General features: G+C 50.8%; 1 protein-coding gene across 2 annotated transcripts in view; it reads left to right on the top strand.

Moving 5' to 3' along the window:
- Positions 1-27,185, top strand: part of TMEM132D (transmembrane protein 132D) — a 558,778-nt gene that overhangs the window by 257,115 nt on the left and 274,478 nt on the right. Inside the window, exon 3 of one of the 2 annotated variants that reach the window (XM_043557301.1) lies at positions 1,062-1,208. The exons of the other annotated variant lie outside the window; for it this stretch is intronic. Within the exon in view, the coding sequence (XP_043413236.1) occupies positions 1,062-1,208 (147 nt within the window). The remainder of the gene's footprint in view (positions 1-1,061; positions 1,209-27,185) is intronic. 2 annotated transcript variants of the gene reach the window in all.

Genomic DNA, 27,185 nt, shown 5'->3' on the forward strand with positions numbered 1-27,185 from the left:
GGGAAGGAGCGAGGCCCCTCCTGTCTGGGCACAGAGCTCTGGGCACATGACTTGCCCCCTGCCTCGGACGGCGGGGAAGAACGAGTGAACGGGCATGGGATGACACACGCGTGTGTGTAGGGAGGCACGTGTGTGCACGTGCCAAGTGTGTACACGGTGGCACACTTGTATCAGGAAATCTGTGTTCGTGTAAAGTCTGGTGGGCGTGAGACCTCCAGACGCGCACGGACCGGTGTTGAGTGGCCGCGGACGTGCGTGGGATCAGAGTACGTGGCTCCTGAGTTCTGTGGGTTTGTGTGATGCTAAGGGTAGCACAGGGCACGGCCCGACCTGCGTGGCCGCCCGGCCAGGTGACGAAACACCCGGGTCCCCTGCTCGTGAGCTGGGTGACGGCCGGGTCCTCAGCCGCTGGGGGGGAATGACAGCGGCACTGGCCCCACGGGCACGTGGGATCGTAGAGGTGAGGCCGCAAGGCCCGTAAAGGGCGCCCGGTGCATGGTGCACGGTCGCTCACAGCAGCCGTGACGGGGACGGTGGGGTGGGAAGGGCTCGCACGGGAGTCGACGGGTCTGTTCAAACCTCCGCACCTGCGTTCCTGGGGCTCCCACCCTGTCTGAGCTGCAGCCCCCCGCTCTGAACTGAGGACATCGTTAGGGCATCAGCCAATACAGGCGAGGCGTCCTCAGCGCCTGGTGCAGGGGAGACGGTCAGCGGACGCGCCTAGGCCGTTCTCCTTCATTTCCCTTTTCTGCTTCAGTCTTCATGGTCTGGAGGTTTGCAGGTGATTCTCTCTCTTTTTTTTTTTTTTAAACTAAATCCACCCACGAGCGCGGCTTTGACCCTCTGTGCCTGCAGACTGTCCGTGCACCGTCCGAGCTCCTCTGTTAAAGCTGGGAAGAGCTGGGGGGCCGTCAGGACAGAGGGATTGCAAGGTGACGGCGAGGTGGCGAGGATGTGATTAACACAGGCTCACGCCTGCAGTAGGTTCCCCAGTCCCAGAAGCAGCGGCGCCCCTGGGGTTCCCCAGAGCCGTCTGAGCTGTGCTCTCTCTGTCTCCCCAGGGCCAAGGTGAAGAAAGGCGTGAGCGTCGTGGGGGTGAGAGCCAGCAGCCCTTCCATTTGGGAGGTCACGGAGGGCACGGAGCACACTGGCAAGTACGCACCGGCTGTCATCCTCTGCCAGAAGAAATCCGCGGGCTCGGAAACCGGGTGAGTCCCCGCGGCCCGCGGTACATTCAGACTCGCACCGCGGCCCGCACCGGCACCTGCCGTCTGTCCGTAACCCTTGTGCTTCTCAGAGAGGCGGACGGAATCCGTCGTTGGGGAAGGGGGGCTGTTCTGCAGACTGGCCCTCCTTAAAATTCCAGCGTAGCCCCGGGGTCACCCGCAGGGGCCGCTCCGCGCAGGTGGGATCTAACCTACAGCTGGGGGTACGCGTCGCCGAGGCCTCCCTCCGGCCGGAAGGGCATCTCTGATGAAGCGGCCTGTCCTGCGAGCCTTATACACGAGAGCGTGTGAATCTCTGGCACACGGGCTCCGCGTCCGGGATCACGTACACCATTGCGTTGGTGCGCACGTGTTTTCCGATGCACGGGGAAGTGTCTGCTGTGGGATCATAGGGCATTGTCAGTCACCCGAGAGGCCAATTAAAACTGGAATCTGTGTCTCATACCCAGCAAGTTAGAAACCGTCGACTCACAGCTGGGCAGAGGGACTTGGAAGCTCAGCGCTTCTCGATTTTTATTCCTGTTTCCGGAAGCCTCATTTGGGGCTCTGGAGAATCCCTAGTCTGGTCTCCTTATGATACTGACCATTGGAAAGTAACAAGCAGATGAACACGTTATTTCTGGTGTCAGGTGATTAGACCTCAGCGCGCAAGTGTTTGGAAAAATATGTTTATTTTCTTTCCATTTACTTACTCTGATCTCGAGGTCGTGGATCCCAACTGATGGCTGTGACACTGTCACCTAGAAAGGTTTCTTCTGCGTTGTGACGTTAGCAAAAATTAGGAAGCCTGGGCGGGTGGATGCATGGATAGATGCATGACGGGTAGGAGGCAGGTGGGTAGTTAGGCAGGCAATCAGGTTATTTGATTCTTAACTAGAAGAGGAGAGGAATTTGGGGGGAGGGCTCTCGACTGGTCTGCTCTGTTTTCTCTTCCTTTCTTGCCCTCTCCTCTTTAGGTTGTTGTAAGTGGGAGCGGTTGGAGCATCTTCTGTAAAATATGAAAAGGTTTCAGCAGTTTTAAACTTTTATGATTTTTTTTTTCTTTTGAGTCCCTGGCCAAGGATTAGCTCAGTTTATCCCGGGCCTGGAGGAGGGAACAAGGAACATTTCTGAACACGGCTCATCCCCATCAAGGCGTAAGCCTCTTTTCCGTGGGTCAAAACTTCAGGGGCTCCCAAGGATCGCTTTTAACCCTTCTTGAAATGGAACAGAAAGTCGGCATCTGCAGAATACACAGAAACACACAAATGTATGGCGTTTGCCTTTTTTCTTCTCTCCTGTGTATCAGGATCTTGTTTTAAGAAGCAAGTGCCCTGAATGGAATTTCACGTTATGCCTTCAAAGTCCTGACCCCCTATGGAGAATATTCCTGATCGCTTTGTAGATCCTGGTGTCCGTTTTCTGTTTCTTCCTATGGGTCCAGAGGACAGGAAAAAAGCACGCGCATACGCACAGACATACGCGCACACACTGATGTTGTATGCGCATAAACAGTGTATTGCATGTGTATACGGACACGACGTGTTTGTGTGTGTACTGAGATGTATGCGTATATCGTATGACTCTACAGAACATACATACGATGGAGGTGTTAGCGTGTGCTTGTGTGTATGCATATGCTATTAGGTGATTTATCTGTGCTCACATCTGTCGAGGGGGAAGTTCGTGTTTCGGAACTCGGTTCTCACGCTACAGCTAGGAAGGCTTTGCTCGGTGAGGAGGCTTAAAAGCGGAAGCCGTCTTGGTTTGGGGACACGTCTGTCTCGTCCGCAGCTACGGCCCCAGCCCGACGGCGCCCCCTGGTGCACATGGGGCTCCCCACCCATGCTGGTCAGCTGCGGTTCTGGAGCTACACCTCATCTCTGTTATTCTAAGTGTTACGATGCGAATCACACATAGTGAATCCTTTCCGGTACACCTGTTTGAAACAGTAAGGCATATGACAAGGTGTGTGTTGAAGCCTAGGTTGGGGAAAACCCAGAGAAAGGTACTTTTTTAAAAAAAATTTAAAGGTTTACTTATTTATTTATTTTTTGAGAGAGAGAGAGACAGAGACAGAGTGTGAACAGGGGAGGGGCAGAGAGAGAGGGAGACACACAATCGGGAGCAGGCTCCAGCCTCCGAGCTGTCAGCACAGAGCCCGACGCGGGGCTCGAACCTCCGAGCCGTGAGATCATGACCTGAGCCGAAGTCGGATGCTTAACCCACTGAGCCACCCAGGCGCCCCAAGAGAAAGGTACTTCTTTGAGCGGAGGGGTCCAGCAACTGTGATTTCTACTGGAGGAGCGTGCCAGGAAGTTGGGGGAGAAGGCTGAATGCGGGTTGCTTTATCCTGTGAACCGTTTGCACCATGAATGGTTTGCTCTGTGCATGTATTGCCATTTAATGAAATGTAGACAGCTAAATGGACATTTTTTGAATATGATACATTTATTAATACAGTCAACTTTTACCCTCACTTCAGAATTTTTCATCTTACTTCTGTCTGTATGGAATTCAATGACGAAACATCATGTTCCAGGATCTGGGATAGTGAGTGGCCTGGGAGATCGATTTCTCTTTATCTGAAGGATTATTGGAAAATGTATCACAGAGTGGATGTTTTACTATTAGAAGGTTTTGCTTCAGAAGTTGTCTTGCTTTATAAATTCTTCCTAGTGCCTTTGAATGTTTTTTTTAGTTATTCTTAAAAGTCAGAATCAGATCATCAGAATGTAAAGAGGTAGTCTTAATTAGCTTGAGAGTCATGGATTTTGTATTGCTAATAATTCACCACGGATCACGAAGTTGTGCTAATGAAGTTAAATCACTGTGACAGGTGTAATTTTATGGATTAAGGAGACACTTGTGGTCGTGATGAATTCAGTAGGAAGGAGTGAAGATCTCTCATCTGAGTTGAAATACATCCTTTCCTTTCTGGAAAAATTGGGTTGCTGAAAACCTTATCATAGTATTAACATATGAATGTTATCACAACTCTCTGGTCTTTTTTTTTTTTTTTTTTAATTAAACCAATGTGCTTGGCCATGTAAAACTACTGTCTCAATGTGTGTGTGTTTTTAACATTTTTATTTATTTTTGAGAGACAGAGAGGGAGAGAGAGAGCAGGGGAGGGGCAGAGAGAGACAGGGAGACAGAATCTGAAGCAGGCTCCAGGCTCTGAGCTGTCAGCACAGAGCCCAACGCGGGGCTCAACTCACGGACCGCGAGATCATGACCTGAGCCGAGGTCAGAGGCTTAAATGACTGAGCCACCCAGTGCCCCTCTCTGGTCTTTTTTGACTAAACATAGCCAAGAAATAGTGTGGAACAGGGTAGAATACCTAATGTCCCTCCATCAAATTCCTCACTAAGGCACAATGCGAACCAAGATCAATGTATGACAAAAGCTGTGTATTTGTTTTTAAGTTTATTTATTTAGAGAGAGACAGACAGCGCAGGGAGAGAGGGAGAGAGAGTCCCAAGCAGGCTCCGCACCACCAGCAGGGCTGATGACTGGGGGCTGGAACTCATGAACCGTGAGATCATGACCTGAGCCAGAATCAAGAGGCAGACACTGAACCGACTGAGCCACTCGGGCGCCCCAAGTCGTGTATTTTTTATCTCTTTGCTCTTCCCTGCATAGATGAGTGTTTTCCGGAGTTTGCTGCCGTTGCATAGGTGGGGCATAGATATGGGTTTGAATCAACTCGAATGACAGAAGCTTCCATGGTTTTCTGTTCTCCGGAGAGACTTTGATGGACATGCTCATCTACCTTGTCTTTCTAGCACCTGTCCTTTGTCAGCAGATCGTAGACAGGAAGTGCACAGCTGGAATTAATCTTTTTTTGATAATTGTCCATTTATTGTATATGCACTAATTTCATGTGTATCGTAGGTAGTATTTTTCACTTTAAGAAGTACATATTTTAGATAAATACGTGAACTGCTATAAAGACAATTGATATTTCAAATACAGACCGATGTACAAAACCATGAATGTATGTTCAAAGGGAGGACTTTCTGGCATCGATAAATGTATCTCAAACTGTATTTGTTAGGATTATTTGATTATTTAATTTTTATTGCAGAAAAGAGTGACTTAGGCAAGACAGAGGTTTATTTCTCTCCCACCCAGAAAAAGCCTGCTGTGGGTGGGTAGGCTGGGGCTGGTATGATACTCTCTAGCACCTCCAGGGTCCCAGGCCCCCTCTTCCACACGCACCAGTGCAAGGACTCCGTCCTCACAGATGAAAATGGCTGCGGGGGTGCCGGCCATCACACCTGCCCTCCAGAAGAGGGTCTTCTGAGCTGGGTCAACTCCCTTTCAGCAACTTTCCTGGAAACCCATGCCAACCCCCAGTTCTCTCTCACAGCTCCTTGGCCAGGACTTAGCCAAGTGGCTGCACCAGATGTCAAAGGAAAGTGGGAAACCTCATTTATTACAGACAGTGGTATGTCCAGCTCAGAACCATTTTTCTGCTCCAAAGACAGAAGAACAGATGCAGTGGGTTGGGCAGCCCGAATCCTCTTTCTCAATTTATAATGAGCAGGTGTTGTGGCATTTCCAGGAGCGTGATGACAAGCTCACGGTACCCGGTGATCTCCTTCCCTCTGCCAGGCTCCTACGGAGGTTTCCAGAGAAATGTAAGGGGTAGGGAGACCCACCTAGCAACGCACCCGAAACGTCATGCACGTGTTGGCAACTTAGGGAAGAGTCTGTCCAGGTGAAGACAGGACTGAGCTGAACGAGGGTGCAAAGGTGGCCAATCCCGAGAGAGCTGGAATGTGAGTGGACACCCGGACAGAAGAACCAGGAGCCGGACGCACACGGCAGGCCGGGGCTGGCGAGCCTCACTCTCTGGACGGATGGCTGCAAGAGACCAGGAGGCCCTGGCCTGCCCAGGAGCAGACGAAATACCACCCTGAGCGAGCATTCGGGGGAAACCCTCGAAAACCAGAGGCAAAGCCAGAACTGCCCGCATGAAAGGGGGATACTGTGCGCTGGTCGGTGTCCTCACGTTCGTATCATAAGAGATGGAGCCGGCCGCGGGAGGAGAGGCCGCGGGACCAGGCAGGGGGTGAGAAGACGGGCCGCCGCGGCCGTGGAAACAGATCAGTGGGGTCGAGCCAAACCTTCGGGGCACGGAAACTTCAGAGGAGAGCGTGAGAAAGAGCTGGAAATAAGGAGAACCCCCTGAAGCCCAGCCCGACGAGAGTATACAAAGGGGCAGGCAGAGCTAACCCGTTACCACGAGGTCGAACCCTGCTAGTTATGCCCCTGGGAGGAGCTAACCTAGTTACCACCAGGTCGAACGCGGCTAGTTACCCACCCAGGGGAACCGAAAGGAAAAGTCCGCGGAAGAGCCGCCGCACAGACCTTCTTCTCGCCAGCACCACCCACAGCAGCCGGAAGGCGGACGGCGGCCCAGTGTGGCGCGTCCACGCACGGGGATGTCGCTCGGCAGTTACGTGGGGAGGAGTGCCGGGCCCTGTGCAGCGCGGGTCGGCTCTGAAGGTGCTACAGCTCGCGACACAGGCCAGCGGTGGAAGGCCAGGCGCTGTGTGGCTCCTTTTAGACGATGTGTGCAGAGCGGCCGGTGCCCAGAGACCTGTGTCTGAGCTGCTCGCCGCTCTGGGTTTGAGCCTGACCGCTGCGGACGGGGGTGTCTTCCCGAAGTCGTAAGGGTACCGTCCCACGCGCTGTGGACAAGCCAGAGCCACTCACTCGGGCACTCTAAAATGGTGAGTGTTACAGCGTATGAATTCCATCTCGATTAATGTGTTGTAAAAGTCGGCAGACGACAAGAGCTGACACAGTCATACCGATTTTGCGTGTAAACGAGAAGAGGGCAGGAACGATCAAGGCACGTTGACACTGCTCAATCCCAGAGGGTGACGCCACGTGGGACCCGTGTTCGGTCCCCTTCATCTGCTCTGTGTGTACTTCTGAAAATTCCCATCGTGAACGTGGGTTGTCTCTGACTTAGGAAAAGACAAGGTATGGAAGAGTGGGATAAAAAATAAGCTGCATTTCACCGTGGAGAATCTTGTTCAACAGAGTCCTGGATGTTGGTCCTTGTCATTGCTGAATGGAATACGGGCTGTTTGGGGATGCTTTGTCCACCTGCAAGGGTGCCCAGATTTGAAGCCAGCAAGATCTGGCCTCTTGGTTTCTGGCAAAAACAGCTTGTAACACAGACCTTGTAGATTGTTTGTCAACGCTCCATTTTGCTTTACAAAGCCAAGTTTGAATCGTTGCACTTGACTGCTGCTTGGCCATGCCGAGATCACAGACCCAGGGATGGAAAATAAAAACCTTGAGATTGTTTTTTGCATTAATTCAATAATTTGATTAGATTTATTTTCTGGCAGTCTGTCACCAGCGAGACAGTTCACCTCTTCCGACGTCCAGAACCCGGGCTTAACAACAACAAAGTCTTTCCTGTTCAAGTGTGGTTTGTCTGATGCCTTAAATGATTGCGTCATCCTTATCAGTGACTTAACAGATTACGCCATGCATCCACGGCACCATCTGGGTGATAATTCCTTCACAAAGCGTGGAAGGAACGCGGGCATCCTTCAGGAGAGCTGATACGTGTTTCTCATTTTCACGCTGGCCGTCTCACATCTCACCACCAGAGAGGTGGTAAGAGGTAGGGCATCCTCCTCTATAATACCAGCAACGCAACGTCGGCCTTTGCCGAACTCTTGTGAGAACCCCATGTAATCCTGTGCGGGAGCACACTGAAAGAATCAAGACCACCTTTCTAAGAAAACCATCTACCGATCGTTTTCAGATCGTTTAGATGACCGTATAATATACGAAGCACGCGTACCCAAGTCCTCCAAGATCCTGGAGAATTACACGTTATTTCCATACTCTAAATGAAAATTTCCCAGAGTACGAGATGGATTACATCAGTTGCGTGTGGAGGTTTTATTAAGCATTGCGTGTGACTTTAGAACCTGCCAGGAGCCATTTGGTTCAAGTGTGTCTTAATAACTTCTGCATTAGGGAGACAACAGACCGAGGTATTGTTTCCGATGCTGCTAGACATCATTTCTTCTAATCATATTGGAGGGAGGAGATGCACGTAATAAAATGTTTTTTTTTTTTTTTTTCTGAGGATGTGTATGCTGTGTGCTGGACTAATTATAAAATGCTTCATCCACTTTGGAGAGGTATCTGTCAGCATCTGGCTAATCACATTTAAGACGGGAATCCGTATGACCCTAAAATTGCGTTTCTGGATACATCTGGTCCAGATTAAAGCTTAGCCACGGACACGGGGAGACGTGTACCTCCGCGTTCGTTGCTGTATTTTTAAAAACAGCTGGTGTCCAAAAACAAAATAATATTCATCAAGAGGCACGCCGAGTTTTAAAAACGGTGCATTCATTCTGCCGTTGTGAGGAGTAGCCTAGATCTTGTTACGTGTGTGTGTCGACCTTAAGTTGAGCCGAAAGTCCAGGGGTGCCTGGGTGGCTCAGTCGGTTAAGCGGCCGACTTCGGCTCAGGTCATGATATCACGGTCCGTGAGTTCGAGCCCCGCGTCAGGCTCTGTGCTGACAGCTCAGAGCCTGGAGCCGGTTTCAGATTCTGTGTCTCCCTCTCTCTGACCCTCCCCTGTTCATGCTCTGTCTCTCCCTGTCTCAAAAATAAATAAAAACCATTAAAAAAAATTAAAAATAAAAGAAAGTCCAACGTCGTGGGAAGCAGGAAGTGTGGGTATCACATACGACGTTGCCTGTCAAGTGATTACAAAAGAGACCCACACAAGTGTGTCGTTTTCGAGGAAGACACTGAGTGAATACAGTCAGAGGTAGGATGAGATGTTGATGCTGTCTGAAAGGCTGGCCTCTGACACCCAGCGCGGAGGAAGGTGTGCAGGGGAGTTCTGTGGGCGGACGGCCCAGAGGACGGAGCTCTGGGACCCTCCCAGGGCCGCACTGCGTTTTGTCCCAGGAAATGGAAGCTTCCTTGTGCGGCTCCCCTTAGAAACACACAGACTGAGGGAGGTGCTGTGATCATTCAAGCACACGGCGTCACAGTTAGCGGGACGTCGCGAGCCCAGGTCTCTGTGAAATGATACCTCGATCTGCCTCCCCCAGGCCCATTCCGCGGGAGCACGGGAAGTGTGAGGTTTGCCTTAATTTACCCCGTGTTGCTTTTCTTTTTATTACACCCATCTATTTGATATTTAGTGCCTCCTGTTTCCAAGTAGAGCACCAAATTTAGAATTAAGTTATTTAACACCCACTTGTGGCGGGCCACGGCAGTGAGCTGGGGCCGCACGTCTTTGCTCGCAGCACCTGCCTTTGCCTTCGGTAGGACCTCCAGGCTGATGCACTGGCTGGGTTTGCTGCCACGGCCACAGAGCCAGCGACCGTGGCCTGACTGGTCACCCAGTAGCAGCGATGATTGTGTTTCCCCGGTAGCTGGTGTTCATCAGAGTGCTTCCTAAACACGCTTCGGTGCTGTGGAGACTGGCTGGAGTGGGGTTGCCGGTGGTTTGTGATGTCGCAAAGCCGACCGGCCCCACTGTGTGCTGCTCCTAGGAGGGAGAAGCCCCTCGTCCGTTGGAATCACCAGGAGCATCTGCAGTGGTGGAAATAGCAGACGGGACACATAACGTCCCATGCAGAACGCTGTGGGATGCAGTCCGTCTTCCTATATGTTTCTGAACTTGAATGTGCACGTGAAGCGAATGGGTGTGTGTGTGGGTTGCGTGGGTGTGTGTGTGCACGCCCTATGTGCCCAGCCCTTAGAGTCCTTCTCTCTGAAGATGGAAAACATGATCGGTCAAAGTCCTACCGGGAAAATAGGTCTATATCTGTATCTGTATCTCTGTATCCATGTATCAGCCTCTCTGTGTCATCTATATCTGTATGCATATCCGTATCTTATCTATACCACGTCTATATTTGTGCATATACATATGCGTAATGTGGATATATGCATAATGCGAAACACAATTTTTTAAAACTCTGCTAAGAGTCATGAGCCTCTTTGTCATACTGTTTTGGTGGGTGTTCATACAGGAGTGCTGATTCATAGGGGCACAAGTACCCCAATATTTACAACAGCGCTTTCAACAACAGCCAAATTATGGAAAGAGCCTAAATGTCCATCAACGGACGAATGGATAAAGAAGATGTGGTTGATATATATAATTGAATACTACCTGGCAATGAGAAAGACTGAAATCCTGCCATTGGTATTATGCTGAGTGAAATAAGTCAGCCAGAGAAAGACAGATATCGTATGTTTTCACTCATATGTGGATCTTGAGAAACTTAACAGAAGACCATGGAAGAAGGGAAGGGGAAAAAAAGTTACAAACAGAGGGAGGGAGGCAAAGCATAAGAGACTTTTAAATACAGAGAACAAACTGAGGGTTGATGGGGGTTTGGGAGATGGGGAAAGTGGGGGATGGCCACCGAGGAGGGCACCTGTGGGGATGAGCACTGGGTGTTGTATGTAAGCGATGAGCCACGGGAATCTACCCCCAAAACCAAGAGCACACTGTCTACGCTGTATGTTAGCCACTTTGACAATAAATTATATTTTTAAAAGATCAAATCAAATAAAAATGGGATCATGATGTATACAAAAAATAAATAAACTGAAATAAAAAGAAATCTATAAAACTGTCAGCTTTAGTTCCTTGGGATTTCATTTTAATGAAATATTTTCCTATGAAGCTTTCATGTTGAGGCATATACTTTTAAGCCACGTTTGGGGTTAAAAATAAAAAAGCCTATTGAAAAAAAAAGGCAGGTGCATAGATCCCCGCATACCTTAGATGTTTTGAGGGAGAGGTTCTTGGGGGAAAGCCCATTTTTAGATCATCGAGCTGCCCAGGCTACTCTGTCCTTCTGATCTCTGCCTTCACTGCCCAGCTGTTCAGCACAAACACCTGCCGGCCTCCTGAAATCGCCACCTTTCGCTGGTGCCCTTGGCTGCATGGAACCAATGCTATGTTCGGATGATCTGTTTCGTGAAGGCCTGGGGAGCAGTTTAGAGAGATAATAGTATTTCACGGAGCGTTAAAAAAAGAAACAAAAGAAAGATGATAGGATCCATCCAAAGTAGCCTTATTTATAGTCAAGCTGTGAAAAATATCATCTTGCTTCTTATGTTCTAAAAATTTCATTCTGATTATTGTTCTCTTGGACAGGATGGCTCATTTTATTTTTAAATGTACACGTTTTGGGTTTTCTATCATTTCCAAAAGGCCCGTCTTCTGACAGCTCTCCACGTCCGTGCTGTGTGCCAATGAGTTCAAGAAGTTTCCTTAGTGACTTGTTAGCCTTCTAACTCTCGTGATGAATTTTGTCACGGGTTAGTCTGCTGTGCCTTCTCCTCTGAGACAGAGCTGGCGAAGATAGCCAGAAGGGCATGGAACTTTATATTCTTACTTAGAGCTCTTTTTTTTTTCTTTTAGAGCTTTTGAGTTATAAATTGTATCCTGTAAAATTCGCCCATGGAAAGTGTGCAGTTAAATGAGTTTTAGAAATCTACAACCATCACCACAATCTGCTATTAGACTTCTTCCATTACCAGAAAAAGTTGTTTTTTTTTTTTTAAATCATCTGCTGTGAGTTTTCTTTTCCAATTCCAAGCAATCATTTTTGTCTCATTTCTGTCCCCATAATACTGCATTTTCCATAAGAACCCAAACTGGAGACAACCCAGATATCTATCAACTGACAAGTAGCTAAAAACCTGAGCCGCCCCTTAGCAGAGGAATAGTATGCAGCGATGAAAAAGAACTTCCCAGTGTGCGTGAACGAGCTTGGGGAAACCTCAGCGGCGTGGCGCTGGGGGCTGGAAGCCACAGGCGGAAGATGGCGTGTTGTGTCATTCCGCTTCTATGCAATTCCCAGACCTCATTGTACGGTAGTTCGTTTTCAGCTTCTCACTGGGATCCACCACGTTACGAGGCACCAGACCACTTCACTGCTTCCCGAATTACTCTTTCCTTTTCCTTTTTTTTTAATACACGAACTTGCTCTTGTATAAGATTTCGGAAGTTTGTCTGAGTGGAACCCTCACTTCACAGTGAACGCTCTGTGATCAGCCGTCGAGGGAGTGATGCCTTGGCCAGCCAGCCGATCTAATTCCAGGCAGCAATGGAAGGTTTTCCATCCTACTATGTTGAAGAGATTTACCCCATTGAACAAAAGATCCCAATCAATGAAATGCAGGGGGCTGTAGACCCTCCATCTTTGACATAAAGGTAGACCCTGTCTTCATACCATACAAACAAGACCTATGACCTCAACTCCCATTACAAGGTCGAGGCCTCTTTTCTACCGTCTTGACTCTAAAATATTCCGGAGGGTAAAAAGTGGGTTTTTCAGTTGTGGAGAGATGCCAGCACAGGACGTAACCCTGTCAGGATCCATTTCAAAATGCATAGCGATCATTCGGGACCCTCTAAGCATGAGCAGGTACTTTTCCATTCGGTCGACATCACTGTTTGTCACTGGGGTTGTCTCTGTCACTGCTCAGCATTGTGCCCGTGTAACTCTCGAAGCCTGAGATGCTTGCTGTGGGTGGTTTTGGTTTGCCCACTCCCGGAGGCAAGTGGAACACAGGTGAGAACCGCATCTGGCTTGGTGTCATTATAACCGATCCTCCTGGAGAGAGAACCGGCCGGGAGCCCTTAGAGAGGGAGGAGACAGTGTGGGTGTCCAGGGGCTGCGTGGAGTGGGTGGGTGGATCTCGAATCCCAGTAACACACTGGTGTTAATATCCAGAAATGGGCTGTGTTCAACACACACAGCTTAATGCTGGTGTGCAGGCTTGCTTGTTTTCCGTGCATTCATTACAACGGAGGTGTGATGGGATCAAAACAGCTGAGGTTGGTCCACGTTCCCCAAAGCTCTGGCAGCCGCACGCTGTGTTGGCAGCGGACCGTTTCCCATCTCGCCCGCGGGATCGCCCACTGACTCCTTGAACTCCGGGCGCTCTTGAATGGAAGTGAATTTATTCAGAAGGGAGTTGATCTTACCCACGGCAGGAAACCAGGGTGGCTTGGGTGCCCAAGTTGGCCATAGAATCCAGACAGTGAAAGAAGGCAGTGCTAGTGAGCTCTGGGTCCAGACTTCTGCCTGCAGCAGGCTCTGAATGCCACCTCTTTGTGTCACCGTGGACGCTCCACGAGTCCTCCAGGAGCATGAGGCGGTTGTGACCCGGCTGAGCCTTTCTTCAGAAGGGGCTCAAAGCGACTGAACAGAGTTCCTCCGTGTCTTATTAGATGCCAGGCCTGCACTAACGCCGTCCTGCGTGGCTCTGACTCCACCTGACTCGCACATTCCCAGGGCCCCTTACAGTTGGCCATGTGTCTTACGGTGTTGTGTGTGCGTGTGTGACGTGTTTTATCTTGTGTTTCATCCTGATGGCCCTGCACCTGCTGCTAAAGCGAGCATCTGCATCCTTTTCGGGGCCATGGACTCCGCCGGCGGCCCGGTGATGCTTACGGATCTTCTCTCAGGAAGATGTTTTTCATTTCATGGGCTCGAATTCATAGCAGCACTGAGGAGGGCGGTTGTTCTAAAACCCGGCTTCAAAAAATGTTTTGTTTTTTTTTTCAACGTTTATTTATTTTTCGGACAGAGAGAGACAGAGCATGAATGGGGGAGGGGCAGAGAGAGAGGGAGACACCGAATCGGAAACAGGCTCCAGGCTCCGAGCCATCAGCCCAGAGCCTGACGCGGGGCTCGAACTCACGGACCGCGAGATCGTGACCTGGCTGAAGTCGGACGCTTAACCGACTGCGCCACCCAGGCGCCCCTCAAAAAATGTTTTTAATTGCGAGGTGCTGTACGTGCTTCCTTCGTAAAAGCCTGGGGAGCACATCTCATAACTGCTAGGATTTCAGGTAAGTGTGAAGGGCGGGATATGTTTTGAAGCATCTGTTATAAATGCAGTGTCACATGAAGGTCACTGCCTCTTCGGTTGGTGAAAAGTCACCGCCATTGCTTCTCTGGCTGTTGCCTACACTCATTATTGAAGGATGTGCTGAATGTTCAGTTCCGGGCTAAAAAAAAAAAAAAACAATTATGAAAATGCGTTTTCCCCATCCAGGTGTATAGACCTCTGAATTCCATCTCCTTGGGGCCCTAGGTTAATGACCCTTCCTGAAAACAAGTTTGGGCACCTTGAAGTGGGATGAGACATAATTAAAAGAACGAAATACTTCTAATGTATCAGGCCTACCCCTCCCTGTGCCGCAGTTGAGAAACGTATATTATATTACAGCTTCCCATGAATATAATTGCAAACATCAGAAAACCTTCCCATATAGAAAAGCAATATATCTGTGCGTGCCAAGATTTGTTATAACGTTTAATAACTCTTTGGTCCTGTATTCTAGGAACTAATCCTAAGTACGTAATCAGGAATATGATACACAGGCATGTTTTTCACATTTGAATTAATAATAAAAACTTGAGGGCGCCTGGGTGGCTCAGTGGGTTAAGCGTCCGACTTCGGCTTAGGTCATGATCTCGCGGTCTGTGGGTTCGAGCCCCACGTCGGGCTCTGTGCCGACGGCTCGGAGCCTGGAACCTGCTTTGGATGCTGCGTCTCCCTCTCTCTGCTCCTCCCCCCCCGCCCCCCAAAATAAATAAACATTTTAAAAATTAAAAAAAAATAATAAAAATTTGGCATCCGCCACCCAGGTAAGGACAGAGGAATAATTGAGTGACTTTGACATACTCACACAACAAAATGTAACTGGGCCAATAAAATGGTGTTTTAAGATATTTATTGGCCCAAGAATATGCTGTCAACTTTCTGGCACGTATACACACACACACATACACACAACAGTCAAGAGACTAAAGGTAAAATGGTACAAAATCCAGTAACAGTGAGATTATGGGTGGTGTTTACTTTGTCCTGAAGTCAAGCCATAGAACCTACCGCGTACCGGGGGCTGGATTGTACAGGACTTCAGTGTTAGACGTGACACCTCTTCTTACGGATCTTACATTCTCGACGTTTGCCAGCCTTTCCGATAAGCTTGCATCAGTTTTACTAATTACAAAAATATCCAGCAGCTTCCACTCTTTTATTCTTATTACAAACTTGCCTTAGAGACACGTGCACGTTTCCTTCAAGAGTGAAAGCGGGGTTGACGTGCCCAGGTGTTGGCGAGGTCGTCTACTGTCCTTGGAAGAAGAACTGTCTGGGAAGAGGGACCGCGTTCTGATCATCTTGGCGGTTGCCTACATTGTACATTTTATGTGTGTGTGTCTACCTTTAAGGACACAAATGCTAAGTCGTCTCTGGATCGCGGGAATGAAAATACTCGCGACGCTTCTGAGTTACACTGCGCATTGATTATCTTTTGGGAAGATAAATTAAAATCGATGCATTCTGTTACAGAGCAGTCTTAGGGCGTACATTAAAATCGCATAAAAACAAAGGAAATCAACAAGTTCTAATGCCGTTGATAGGATCAGAACTTGGATTTTCTTTTCCAAGCATAAATATCAGCCGAAACAGCCGATCCCAATTTCCCGCTGTTCTTTATTCAACCGTGCCTGCCACGGCGAAAACTCCCTCCCAACTAATTTCAGAGTGACCTTGTGATGGGGTTATGAGCCTAAGAAATTATAGCAGAACCCTGAGGCAGGATTTATGAGAGGATGAGAATTGGGTTTTGCATGGGCAAGGAAAATTTCATTTAGTATTTATTGTCGAGTGCTGTTTTAACACAGGGCGGTGGGATGGCCTGGCGCCCTCGCGGACGGTCCTGAGCCCCGTGCCAGCCGCGTGGTAGGCTCTCACTGTCCCTGGAAACGTGAGGCACAGCAGTGGGCTCAGCATTCTGCCGACCTAATGGCCAGACCCGTCTCGCTGTGACCTCTGTTGTCTGTGCATTTACCAGAACCTCAGGGTCACCCCTGCCCACTGGAGTGTAAGGTCTGCTTCTAGACACCGACACACGGTCATTGGACTACGAATATCTCACATTTATTAAGAGATCAACGTGTCCCAGCCCCTTCTGGGTGTTGTACCTGTAACCACGCTAAGTTTAGTAGCTCATTCTCCTGACGCGAAAGGCTCAGAGAGCTCGCTCCTGTTTTGTGGACCACGAAGCTGAGACCCAGGCGGAGGCAGGCTATGTAAATCAGTCCCTGTGATGGGCCGACCGATGCCTCTCTCCTCCTCTCAAAATGTGAAACATCTTTGTCCCAGCTCCTAGGACCTCTGTGTGTGCCAGTCTTGAGATGGGGAGGCTCTCTGGGGTCGTCCTGGCCGACCTGATACGATGGGGATGTAATAATGGTCCTTGTGAGGGTTGAATGCAACGGGGTCAGAGATGTGACAGAATCAGAAAGGAGGTCGAGGAGCCAAGGAACACAGGCCACCTCTGAAGGCTGGAGACTCAGGGTGGAGGGTTCTCTGCTGGACTGTTCATGAGAACCGTGCCTGCCGATGCCTGGGCTCCAGACTCTGTCCTCCAGGACTGGAAGAGAGCCAGTGTGTGTAATCCGTGGCCACCACGTTTGTGGGAATTTGTACAGCAGCCAGGGGTCCCGAGTGCACTTCCCTGGTTCACCCGGTAGCAGCCGTAGAACAGGTGTCAGCCCCAGGGAGGCAGGTGCCAGGCGTGGGCCGTCAGCTGTGGCGCTGGCCTTGGAGATCGTCTGACTCCCAGATGCCCTGGACTTAGGAGAGCATAGTGGGTGAGCGGTTGGCGATGTGGATTCCCACGGTTCGGGTCCAGAGCCCTGCCCTGCCACCAGCAGTGTGTGGCCTCGGCCGGGATGCATGGTCTCCGCCCTTCACTGTCCACGCGCATAAAATGAACAGAATAGCTGCACTTAGCCTGGGGGGGGGTCCCGAGGATGGGGGGGCGGTTGCGTGAGGCGCGCTTCCACGGACCTCATTGTCCACATCGTGATCGCATTTGGTAATTAACAGAAGGCACCACCAGACTTGCGAAGGCCACGAGGGTTTAGAGGTCAAAGCTGAGTCACTCTGCATTCCTTCATTCGGTGATTCATACCCGTTTTATTTGTAACTGGCCTGGGGGGGGGGGGTGTTCAAAAAGTCCTCCCCAAAATGAGTTCTAATGATGGTCGAAGGCTGAAAGCCAACATGGCTGGTAATGGGGGTGCGGAATTCCGACCCTGGGGACAGTCATGGACGTGGCTGCCTGGCTGCCTCCTCGGGAAGCTGATAGGCATCTTGACTGAGAGATACATAGAATGGGGCACCTGGGTGGCTCACTCGGTTAAGCACCTGGCTCTTTATTTTCAGTGTTTATTTTATTTTTGAGAGAGAGAAAGAGACAGAGCGTGAGCAGGGGAGGGGCAGAGAGAGAGGGAGACACAGAATCCGAAGCAGACTCTGGGCTCCCAGCTGTCAGCACAGAGGCCGACGCGGGGCTCGAACTCGCCGACCGTGAGATCGTGACCTGAGCCAAAATCAAGAGTCGGATGCTTAACCGACGGAGCCCCCCAGGCGCCCCTGCTTTGCTCTTTCTTGACACGTTCGCCTCGGGACAGTGGCTGGAGCCGTGACACGTGGACACTGGGCAGCCTGTGGAGGGGCCGGGGTGGGGGTGGGGAGGGGGCTCCTGGCACCACAGCACCAGCTTCTCCGCCACGTGCATGAGCCCCCCCGAGATGCATGACCGACAGCCCCAGGCCAGCCTTTGGAAACGGAGCTCCAGCTGCCTCTTGACGAGACCCCGACCCCGTGCAGCTGCTGCGAAGGTCCCGACCTCAGAGAATATGCAGAACATAAGCACCTCCCACTGTCGTGGTCACCGTCCAGCTGGGCTTGTGGCTGAGGAGACGGCGTCACTCTTCGGCTTCTCTCTGTCGCTTGGCTGTGCTCCATGCTGGCTGTGTTCTCAGAAGGGCTCAGAAGGGCTCTGCTCCCTGGGTGGAAAATTCATGTTTACGTTCCAGCATCAGAGCCTCCCGGTTTCCGGGCCAGCAGGAGAGACGTGCTGAAAATCCCTCCGGTCGTTCCCTAGAAGTCCCACGACGGGCTCCAGTGGGACCAGCCTTGGTCCTTTGCCTCCTTCTGGACGGGTCACTGTGGCTGGGACTTAGGTCACAGGCTGGAGGGACAGGAATTGTCAGTCAGCAAACACAGAGGTTGGGGCGAGGGACAGTTTTCTCTCCACCAGACCATCATCGTCTTCTCATGAGAACCAAGGGGGACGCAGCCAACGATTATTTGAGTGGCTGCTGTGTGCCAGGCACAGCCCACATCAGGAAACCAGAAAAGAACAAATTTTTCTTCTTCACGTTGCTTCATTCTGGTGATTGAAATCTGACTTGTTCAAAACGCTGCAGATCCCATGGATGGACGATATGTGTTAATTACCAGCCGCGTAACACAGAGTAAGTCGCTTTCTTCTGTCTTGCTTCCCTCACCTGAAAAATCAGGATACGGTATGTCTTCTCTCCCTTGGTGAGTTTTTTCCAAGGATAAAATGAGGTGATGGATGTGGACACAGTATATAAAATACAGGATAGTATTGTTTTCAGTACTGAAACCACGTTCACAGCCCGGGAGAGAGTTCTTGTAAATCTTACTGCTGCCAAAGGACTGACATCCAGAATACAAGGCAAAGGACCCCGTTTAAAAAACGGACAAACTATTTGAGCGGGTTTCCCAAAAGAAAACATACAGCCGTCACATCAATGCTGTGAAAGCAGGTGAAAATCTACTCCACGCTTTTAGTGATGAAAGAAACCCAAACCCAGAACATGCAACACGGATGAATCTCCACAAAAACAAAATGTTTTGCTCAGTGAAAGGAGCCAGACACAAGCGAGTGGCCCTTGTACCGTTCTGTTTATAGGAAATGCCGCAGATGTCAAAGCTACTGGTGACGGAAGGCGAGTTGGGCGTGGCCCAGGGCGGTGGCAGGGCTGGGAGGTGACAACTCAGGTTCACCTGGGACTCACCAGGTCGATGGATGTGTCCCACGTCTTGATTGGGACTGCGTGTCTACGGCTGGACCTCTGTCATTCTGCATCCAGCTGGATGCTTACGACGGGAGCGTTTTACGGTATGTGAACTGCACTTCAATAAATGTCATTTAAAGTTAAGCTGATATTTACCGACAGCCTCGCCGACCCCAGATTTTAGGGTACGCCGGAGACGCGTGGAGGCAGCCAGGGCCTTCTCAAATGGCCTTGGGGATGGGGGCTCTTTGCAGCTCCGGGCATTTGGGGACAGCCGGCAGGGACGCCCCGAGTCATTGGGCCGCTCGATTGCTCGAGGTGGTAGGTGCGGCGATAATGTGTGTTATCGCGGGGTGCACGGCGGTGAATGGCGGACCAGATCAGATCCCCTCTGTGTTTTATTTTACCCACACTGTGTTTTGGAGTTGGGAAATTTCACATCCAGATGTAGACTTTGGGCTTCTCATGCAACACAGTGAGTTCCACCTTGGCGTGGCCGTGGCCGTGGCCGTGGCGGTGATTAGTGGGAGGGCGGTCGGCGCCCTTTGTGTGAGTGACAGCGCTTCCGTCTGCCTCGGTACCCTCCTCTCGTTTTTAATGCCTGATTGCTTCTTTTAGGTACTTCCCTTAACACCCTTCGTCGATACAGCGTGTATACTCTGGGTATGCACCTACAGGCGCTTGGATACGTCTCCAAGGCACCGTCTCCTTTCATTTTCTGTAGTAATTCCTGCACGGTAGATACTCTTGCTTCCTTCTTACAGAGGAGGAAACATAAAGTCAAAAAACGCGGGCGCCTGCGTGGCTCTGTCAGTGGAGCGTCCGGCTTCGGCTCAGGTCACGATCTAGCAGTTCACGAGTTCGAGCCCCGCGTCGGGCTCTGTGCCGACAGCTCAGAGCCTGCTTCGGATCCTCTGTCCCCCTCTCTCTGCCCCTCCCCGACTTGCACTCTCTGAAGAAAATAAATACTTTTTTAAAAAAGTATTTTAAAAAATACTTCCCAAGGCCGTAACCTTCCCAAGGCCACGTGGGTGGAATTTTTGGAGCTGGAACTCAAGGGACCTCTTTGTCCTGTGCAGTGGTCCCTGTCGGTGTGGAAAGGAAGAGGGTGGGGAGGAAGAGAGCAGTTATTTGTAAACTAATGACTTGCTCACCGTCCCATTTGCTTTCTGCCTCCCTGCCTGGTTTATCTGGGTTTCAGCCAGCACAACACTTCCTTGTTGCTGACGCTGAACTGAATTGATCTCTTCTCGAATATTCCCACCATTGTTGTTTATTTTAAATCAAATGTTCCCTCCGTGCCGACACTTGAAAATGTTTTCCGGAGCATCGCCTGTCCATATTGGATAGTGTCGCACGCGTTGAAAAGATTCTTGTATGAGGTAAATTAAAGTCTCTGGCGGATTGATAGCCCTTCACGCCCTCGATTCTGCCCCTTGGGTATCTTTCGCCTCCAGACTCCGCCGAACTTCTTGCTGTTCCCAAGCCTGGGAAGAGGGCCCCGCTGTCGCTCCCGTCCCCTCAAATGACGGACCTGATGGATGGAGTTGTGTCTGCAAGGGTGCACGGAGGACAGGCAGGGCGAAGCAGGCGGTCGACCCCATGGAGCGTATGGACGAGTGGGGTGGTGCGGGGAAGGGAGCGGGGGCAGCCGGCAACCTGAGGGTCACATGTGGGAATCCACAAGCATCGGGTGCTCCTGCAGGAGGGAGGGAGGCTTTGGAATTCCAGAGACAAGACTTGGATGAGGAGTCGGAGTTTGGAGAAAGGAGAACCGGGAGGAGGAGGGTCTGGATGACCGTGTTTCAAAACTGAGAGAGAAAAGGGAGCGGGATTAGGCGGTCAGGCGCAACCAGAGAGAGGGAGCAGTCTGGAAACGCGGAGTCTTTTCCCTACATCTTCCATTCTCCTGTTCCCACATTCTGGCTCCTTCCGCAGTGTTGTTAGGATTGATGAAATAGGGTAAACGAGTTGACATTATGGATTATCGTGCTTGTCACCCAGAGGGTGGATGGCCTGTGTGAGCAAAGTGACGGCGTTGTGCAGCGCCATTTGTGAAGTAACTGTGGTTTCCAGATCAAAAACGTGTGAATAAAATACTTAAGATCGTTAGACCATAGGATTTCACTCCTGTGGACCTTAAGAAGCAAAACCAAGGGGCAAAGTAAAAAAGAGAGAGAGAAACCAAGAAATGGACTCTGAATCACAGAGAACACACTGATGGTCACCAGAGGGGAGGGGTGGGGGATGGGGAGGGGAACGGGATGAAGGAACGCACCTGTCGTGACGAGTGCTGGGCGTTGTACAGGAGGGTCGAGTCGCTATCCAGTAAAACCTTGGGTTGCGAGTAACTTGTGCGAGCGTTCCGCGAGACAAGCAAACACGTCTAATACGTTTTCGCTTCTAAACGAGCGATGTCTTGTAATCCCAGTCGTGCGCGTCGCCGAATGTCACGTGATCACAACTGGGTTTTGAGATTCGCTTTGATATGCGAGTGCTTTGGACTACAAGCGTGTTTCCGGGACGAATTATGCCTGCGAAACCAAGGTTTTATTACTCTATTGCACGCCTGAAACTAATGTCACAATGTATGATTGCTAACTGGGAGTTAAATAAAACTTAAACTAATTCAAGATCGTTTCAAAAAACAAGGTATTTACGAGAGAGTTTACATACTCTGCTTCCTCGCCTGGAATGTCCTTCCCTCCTATCTCTGCCCATCCAGATACACTCACCCTTTATTGGGTTAAGTGTCCCCAGTGTCTGGGAGTCACTGCCCTCCAATCCCCCAAACGAAGGTGGGGGGGGACCTGTCTCTCTGCTGGCTCCTGTAACACGCTGACCATAGCTCAGTTGCTCGTTGGATTTTCTCTCCCTGTCCACACTCAGGGAATCTTCGGACCGCCTCTCTGACTCTGCCTGTGACACATAACTGTTAAGGCAGTTGGACAATAGTAAATAGCACGTCTGCGTTATTAGGACAGCGAAGCTAATCCCAGGACTTTTTCGGGCAATACGCCTCCTTTCCGGCTGGTAGAAGGTACGCTTGGAGCTGCTCGGGACCCATTTGCCGTAATGTGGCCTGAGTCTGCCTGGGAATAGGATGCAGAGAAGAGGGGACAGGGGAGGGGGAGGTCCTGACCGGCTGTGGCCGCGTTTTACACCTAGATCCGGCTCCGCCTGAAATCAGAACCGTCCTTGGGCTTTTCGCATACACACGTGAGCCAATAATGTCTAGTCGCTTGAACCAGTCGAAGCTGGATTTCTGCCGTTTGCCGGCCAGTCTTCCAAAGCCAGGTTATAGTCCTGACTATATTCTAGTTAATAAGCATAAAAGTTCCAAATCTTACTTCATAGCACGTGTCACAGGATTGCAAGAACAGCACAAGGAGAAGAGCTTCTGGTTCTGGCCCCTGTGCAAAAACGTTTATTTAAAATGGTTTAATGCAGAGAGCTCGAGATTTCCAGGCTTCTGAATTTGGGTGCTGCTCGTGTCAGAAATGTTCCGTCTTCGGGAGGATGCCCTCTGAGCCTCTCTTCCCCGGATCTGGGATTTCAAGTGGGGAATACATGAATGTATGAAGTGAATCTGTGGTTTTACTTGGTTTGCCTGGGAAGCCCTTCTGGAAAACCTGATAACCAGTCTCCCGGACGGTGTGCAACGTCACTCGGGTTAAGAGAATCACAGAAATTGCGAGTAGGGACCATTCGGTCCACGAGGTGCATTTTGCAGATGGAGAAACCACACCTGTGCCGAGGAAATTTTGGGGGTGCCTGGTCTTAGGACAGTCGGGCAGCTGCGATGACCCACTCACGACGTGGAATTTAGAATCTGCTGCGAACCTTTGATGGCTCTCTCCGTGCATTGCTTGGGGGATATTCTGGATTCTGGAGGTTTTAGAAAGTTGTCAAATGAGGTATGAGCTCGTCTCTCTGATCGGATCAGCCCTCCGTTTCAAAGCAGGAATGGCGAGGCGACTCCCCAGGCTCCGGGTCGTAGCAGCCTCGGCAATCCCAAGACGGGAGACGGAACTTTAGGATTGTGTAAGCCTCTGTTTCTCCTCTCCTGCCTCGTTTTCTAATCCGAGGAGATCAACCTTGAGTCTCTCCACCTCTGCGAAATGGTTTCCACTTTGGCTGTCATTTTAAGTATGAATTTCCCCTCAATCCTGGAAGTTTTATTTGATTTTGCGCCTTTTCCTGTAGCCTGAAATTTAATTTTACTTTGATGCCGCAGTTTCTAGGTTCTGTTTTTTATGAATGCGTTGTGCCCTGAGGCAGACACAAGGTGTTCAAGGCGCCCTCGCTTACCAGGGAGGCTGTACAGAGAGAGCAGGAAAGAGGCGAATGTGTTATAATCAGAATTACAGTGTTTAGACGTGAACCCCGTCTTGCCCGCCCGGTTTTCTTGTGATCCATTGGAATCACCATAGAATGTCTTGTGGACCCACATGATGTTTCATCAGGTGCCCAGGAGCGAGATTCGTAATAGCACACTCGGAGCTGGGTGTCACTTGCGTGCAGAGAGGAGTCCCGCTCGGGGGGACTTCTGCCGCTCCCGGTGGCCTGTGCTGACACTCGCTTTGTCCCTTAGGAGAGGGGCAGGGCAGGGGAGGGGCGGCTCACAGTGAACCAGATACACGGAACGGCATATTTTGTCCATCGAGGGTCGGACAGGGCACTAGGATGTCAGTGTCTGAGCGGACCCAGCCGTGTCCTCTGGGCATGGCTTGTGAGTTCTGGTGGCGGGCGGGGAGGCGGACGGAACAATTGCCGATGATCCAGGCAGCTCCCGAGGCCGTCAGGAGGCTGAGGTCCGTCTCCTGCGGGCCAGGGGTCCTTCTGAGCCACATCAGGCACTTGGGTCGCTGGAGGACACACCGTCACGAGGCTCCCAACTGCCCCGCCACTCGTGCATTCCGAGCCCCCCACCCGACGCCCTTGCTCTTTGTTTCTTTCTTACGTCCTTCCTCTGACTTACCCTGGTGACTCCCCGACAGTGGAGGTCCCCCCTGGGGACCCGATTCCCTCTCATCTGCCTCCTGTCGTGTGGCTCACGATGCTTCCAGCACTGGGAGGAGGCCGTTCTTGGGGCGTCAGGAGTGACTCTTGCGTGGGGGCCCCACTGTATTAGCAGCTCAGCCCATGAGTCTCGTGGGTGCAGGGAGGTCGGCACTCCGGGTCCCCCGTGTTATCTCCTGACCAGAGCCACCCGGCAGGACGCCGCATTTCTCCTGGAGAAACGGAGACTGTTCGAAGCATACGTCATCTCGGATTCGTACCTTTTCATTCTGGGTACCCACCGCCTGTCCCCCGTTTGCTCCTCTGGCAAAACGTATTTCTGTTCTGAGCAACACCGCCGTGACCCCTTTGCAGGGACTTCAAGTTTCCAAACATAAAACCTTCTTGCTGAGGTAAACGTTAAACACCGGTTATGTTATTTGCTTACACGACTGTAATTTAGGCACAACACGAAACAAATCACGTAGCAAGCCGCTTCCTTTTGTTTCCGCCTGCCTCTTGCCCTGGGCAGGAAACAAGACCAAAGCCTTGGTCGCCCTCCTTTCTCTCCCTACACTACCCCCGGCTTCTAGAACAACGCGGTGCACTTGACAGGGGTTCCGTACATTCTTTCTCCCGAAACGCCGTGGAACACGAGCTGATACAGGCACACGGGGCGGGGGGGGGGGGGGGTTGCTCAATGGACACAGTGCCCTGAACTGAGTAGAATACTTCATTTGCCCAAGAGTGCACGTGGATGGCCAGCACCCTGAGCTTTGCACTCTGACCCAAGCCGACCGGTAAGGAGCGTTTCCAAGAAGAGAAGGATGTAGACAGTGGCAATCAGTGTGGTCTCCCCTCGTGAGACTGTTGGTAGCACGTGTCTCCTCGTGGTGCACGTAGCACAGCCCCGTGGGCTTCGTTCTCACGTGCTCCCAGAAGATCCTCACCCCGCTGAGAAGACGCCGAACCGTTTTATTACTGAGCTTCCTGTGGACTCTCTGCTCTCTGGGTTCACATGGGAAGGTGCACCACGGGGGAGCGGGGTACGAATCATTTCTTCTTAGCGATTTAATTTCACTGCCCAAAGGGGGGAAAACCAAATCAGCAAGCCTGGGGAATTTATCAGTGTAGTGTGGCTAAATAAAACAAAAGCAAACAAACAAAAAAGATCATCAAATACCAAGATTTTTGAAGCCAGTGGACAGTTCTTTCTGTCTTTCAGCCGCAGACATTGGACATTTCCGGGTCACTCTGGGGCTCTAGATGTGTTCGGGTGCCCTGTTAAACAATTTGAAATAGTTTGCGTGAGCTGGGACTCTAGTGAGAAACCCTGATGGTTTGAACAAAGGGACTATAGTAAAGAGAGGGGTCGCAGCAAGGTGGGCAGGGGCAGGGGAGAAACTGGGGTGTCTGTTCACCCGGAGACTGGCTCTAGTGAGCCCTGACAGTTGCTGGGCCTCAGGACACAGGGGAAAGAGGGGGACAGCATTGCCAGTAAGAGGTGGGGTCCCAGAGGAGGGGCCACTGGCCAGAAGCAGCAAACTGAAGGAACACAGGTGGTGGCAGCAACGTGGGACAAAGCAGGGCCACGGGAGAGAGAACAAACCCGCCCCCCGCCTCTGTCTCATGCCAGGAAACCCCATTGGCAAACCCAGTTGGATGCGCAAGGCTGAAGGGGACCCTGATTGAGCCAATGACATGGCCTGTGGGAGTCAATCCTGGGTACGGAGGAGGTGAGGAGTGAATTTCGAGGAATGGAGGGCAAACGGAAAATAACCAGGCCACCATGATTTTCCACCACCTTCCCCCTTCCGGTCTTGCTCAGCTGGGAGCCTTCCCTCCCACAAAGCCATGCAAACCCTTGGGAGTTTCCTCTCTCTGTCTTCCTGTGGGTGCACCCTTGTCTCTGCTCCCTGCACCGTTAGCCGCCGTGGGGGACACAGTGATGCTGCTACACTGATCTCCATCATTTCCTTCCTTCCTGCGAGGCTGTGTCTTGCCGGGGAGCTGCCTGTTTCCGTCTGGGGAGCGTTTCCCAAGTTCATCCTTACCTTGGTCATGATTCGTGCAGAACCGCTTCCCACGTTGACGATCGCAACTTCCTCCTTTGTGGTCCCCTTACTCTCCTCAAACACCGGGGGGTCTAGGATGAGTGGGCCAAACAATCTTCTTCCTCCAGCAAGCCAGCCTTGTCATTCAGTGACATTTGTCTCCACCGCTTGCTAAAACCAGTCCAGGACGTCTCTCCTGATTTTTTTTTTTTAATTTTTAATTGTATTTATTTTGAGAGAGACAGAGATAGCGCGAGTGGATGAGGGACAGAGACAGGGGGAGAGAGAGAGAATCCCAAGCGGGCTCTGCACTCTCAGCACGGAGCCCAGTGCGAGGCTTGAACTCGTGAACCCCGAGATCGTGACCTGAGCCGAAAGCAAGAGTTGGACGCTTAACTGACTGAGCCACCCAGGCGCCCCTTAGCTCTCCTGACTTTTAAGATCCTCTACTAAGGGGTTAGTGGTTTTCTAAGGTGATGTGTATTCACTTTCAAACTCATCCCTGCCAACCCCACTAATATGCTTCCCAGCATATCATCTCTCGTTCTTAATAGCTTGCTGTGTTTTTTCAATTCCGTACATATTCACTCAATACGTTCATTCAAGAGAATATTGGTTGTATGAGTATACCGGACGAAATATGAGGCATGCAGCGGCGAATGAAACAATGTAATCTTTTCACTAATGGAGCTTCCGGACAAATCTCTTGCAAAAAAACAGACTCATAAAGCCAGCGTGTGTATTGTCCTCTGTGTGTTCACACTGACTGTCTAGGCCCCTAACCTGCTGTGTGTTATCTTACTGTATTTTCTTATGTTTATCCTATTATCTTATTATATTTTATAACCCGTGTGCAGAAATGAACATGAAACGCCTCATAGTTTGGAGTCAGTTCAGCAGACGTGTGTTGACAGGCAGGTATTTGTGCCCTGGGGCTGAGTGGGAATCGGAGAAGCCTGGGATGTGGCCCT

Source organism: Prionailurus bengalensis, chromosome D3, assembly GCF_016509475.1.
Source record: "Prionailurus bengalensis isolate Pbe53 chromosome D3, Fcat_Pben_1.1_paternal_pri, whole genome shotgun sequence".
NCBI classification, from domain to species: domain Eukaryota; kingdom Metazoa; phylum Chordata; class Mammalia; order Carnivora; family Felidae; genus Prionailurus; species Prionailurus bengalensis.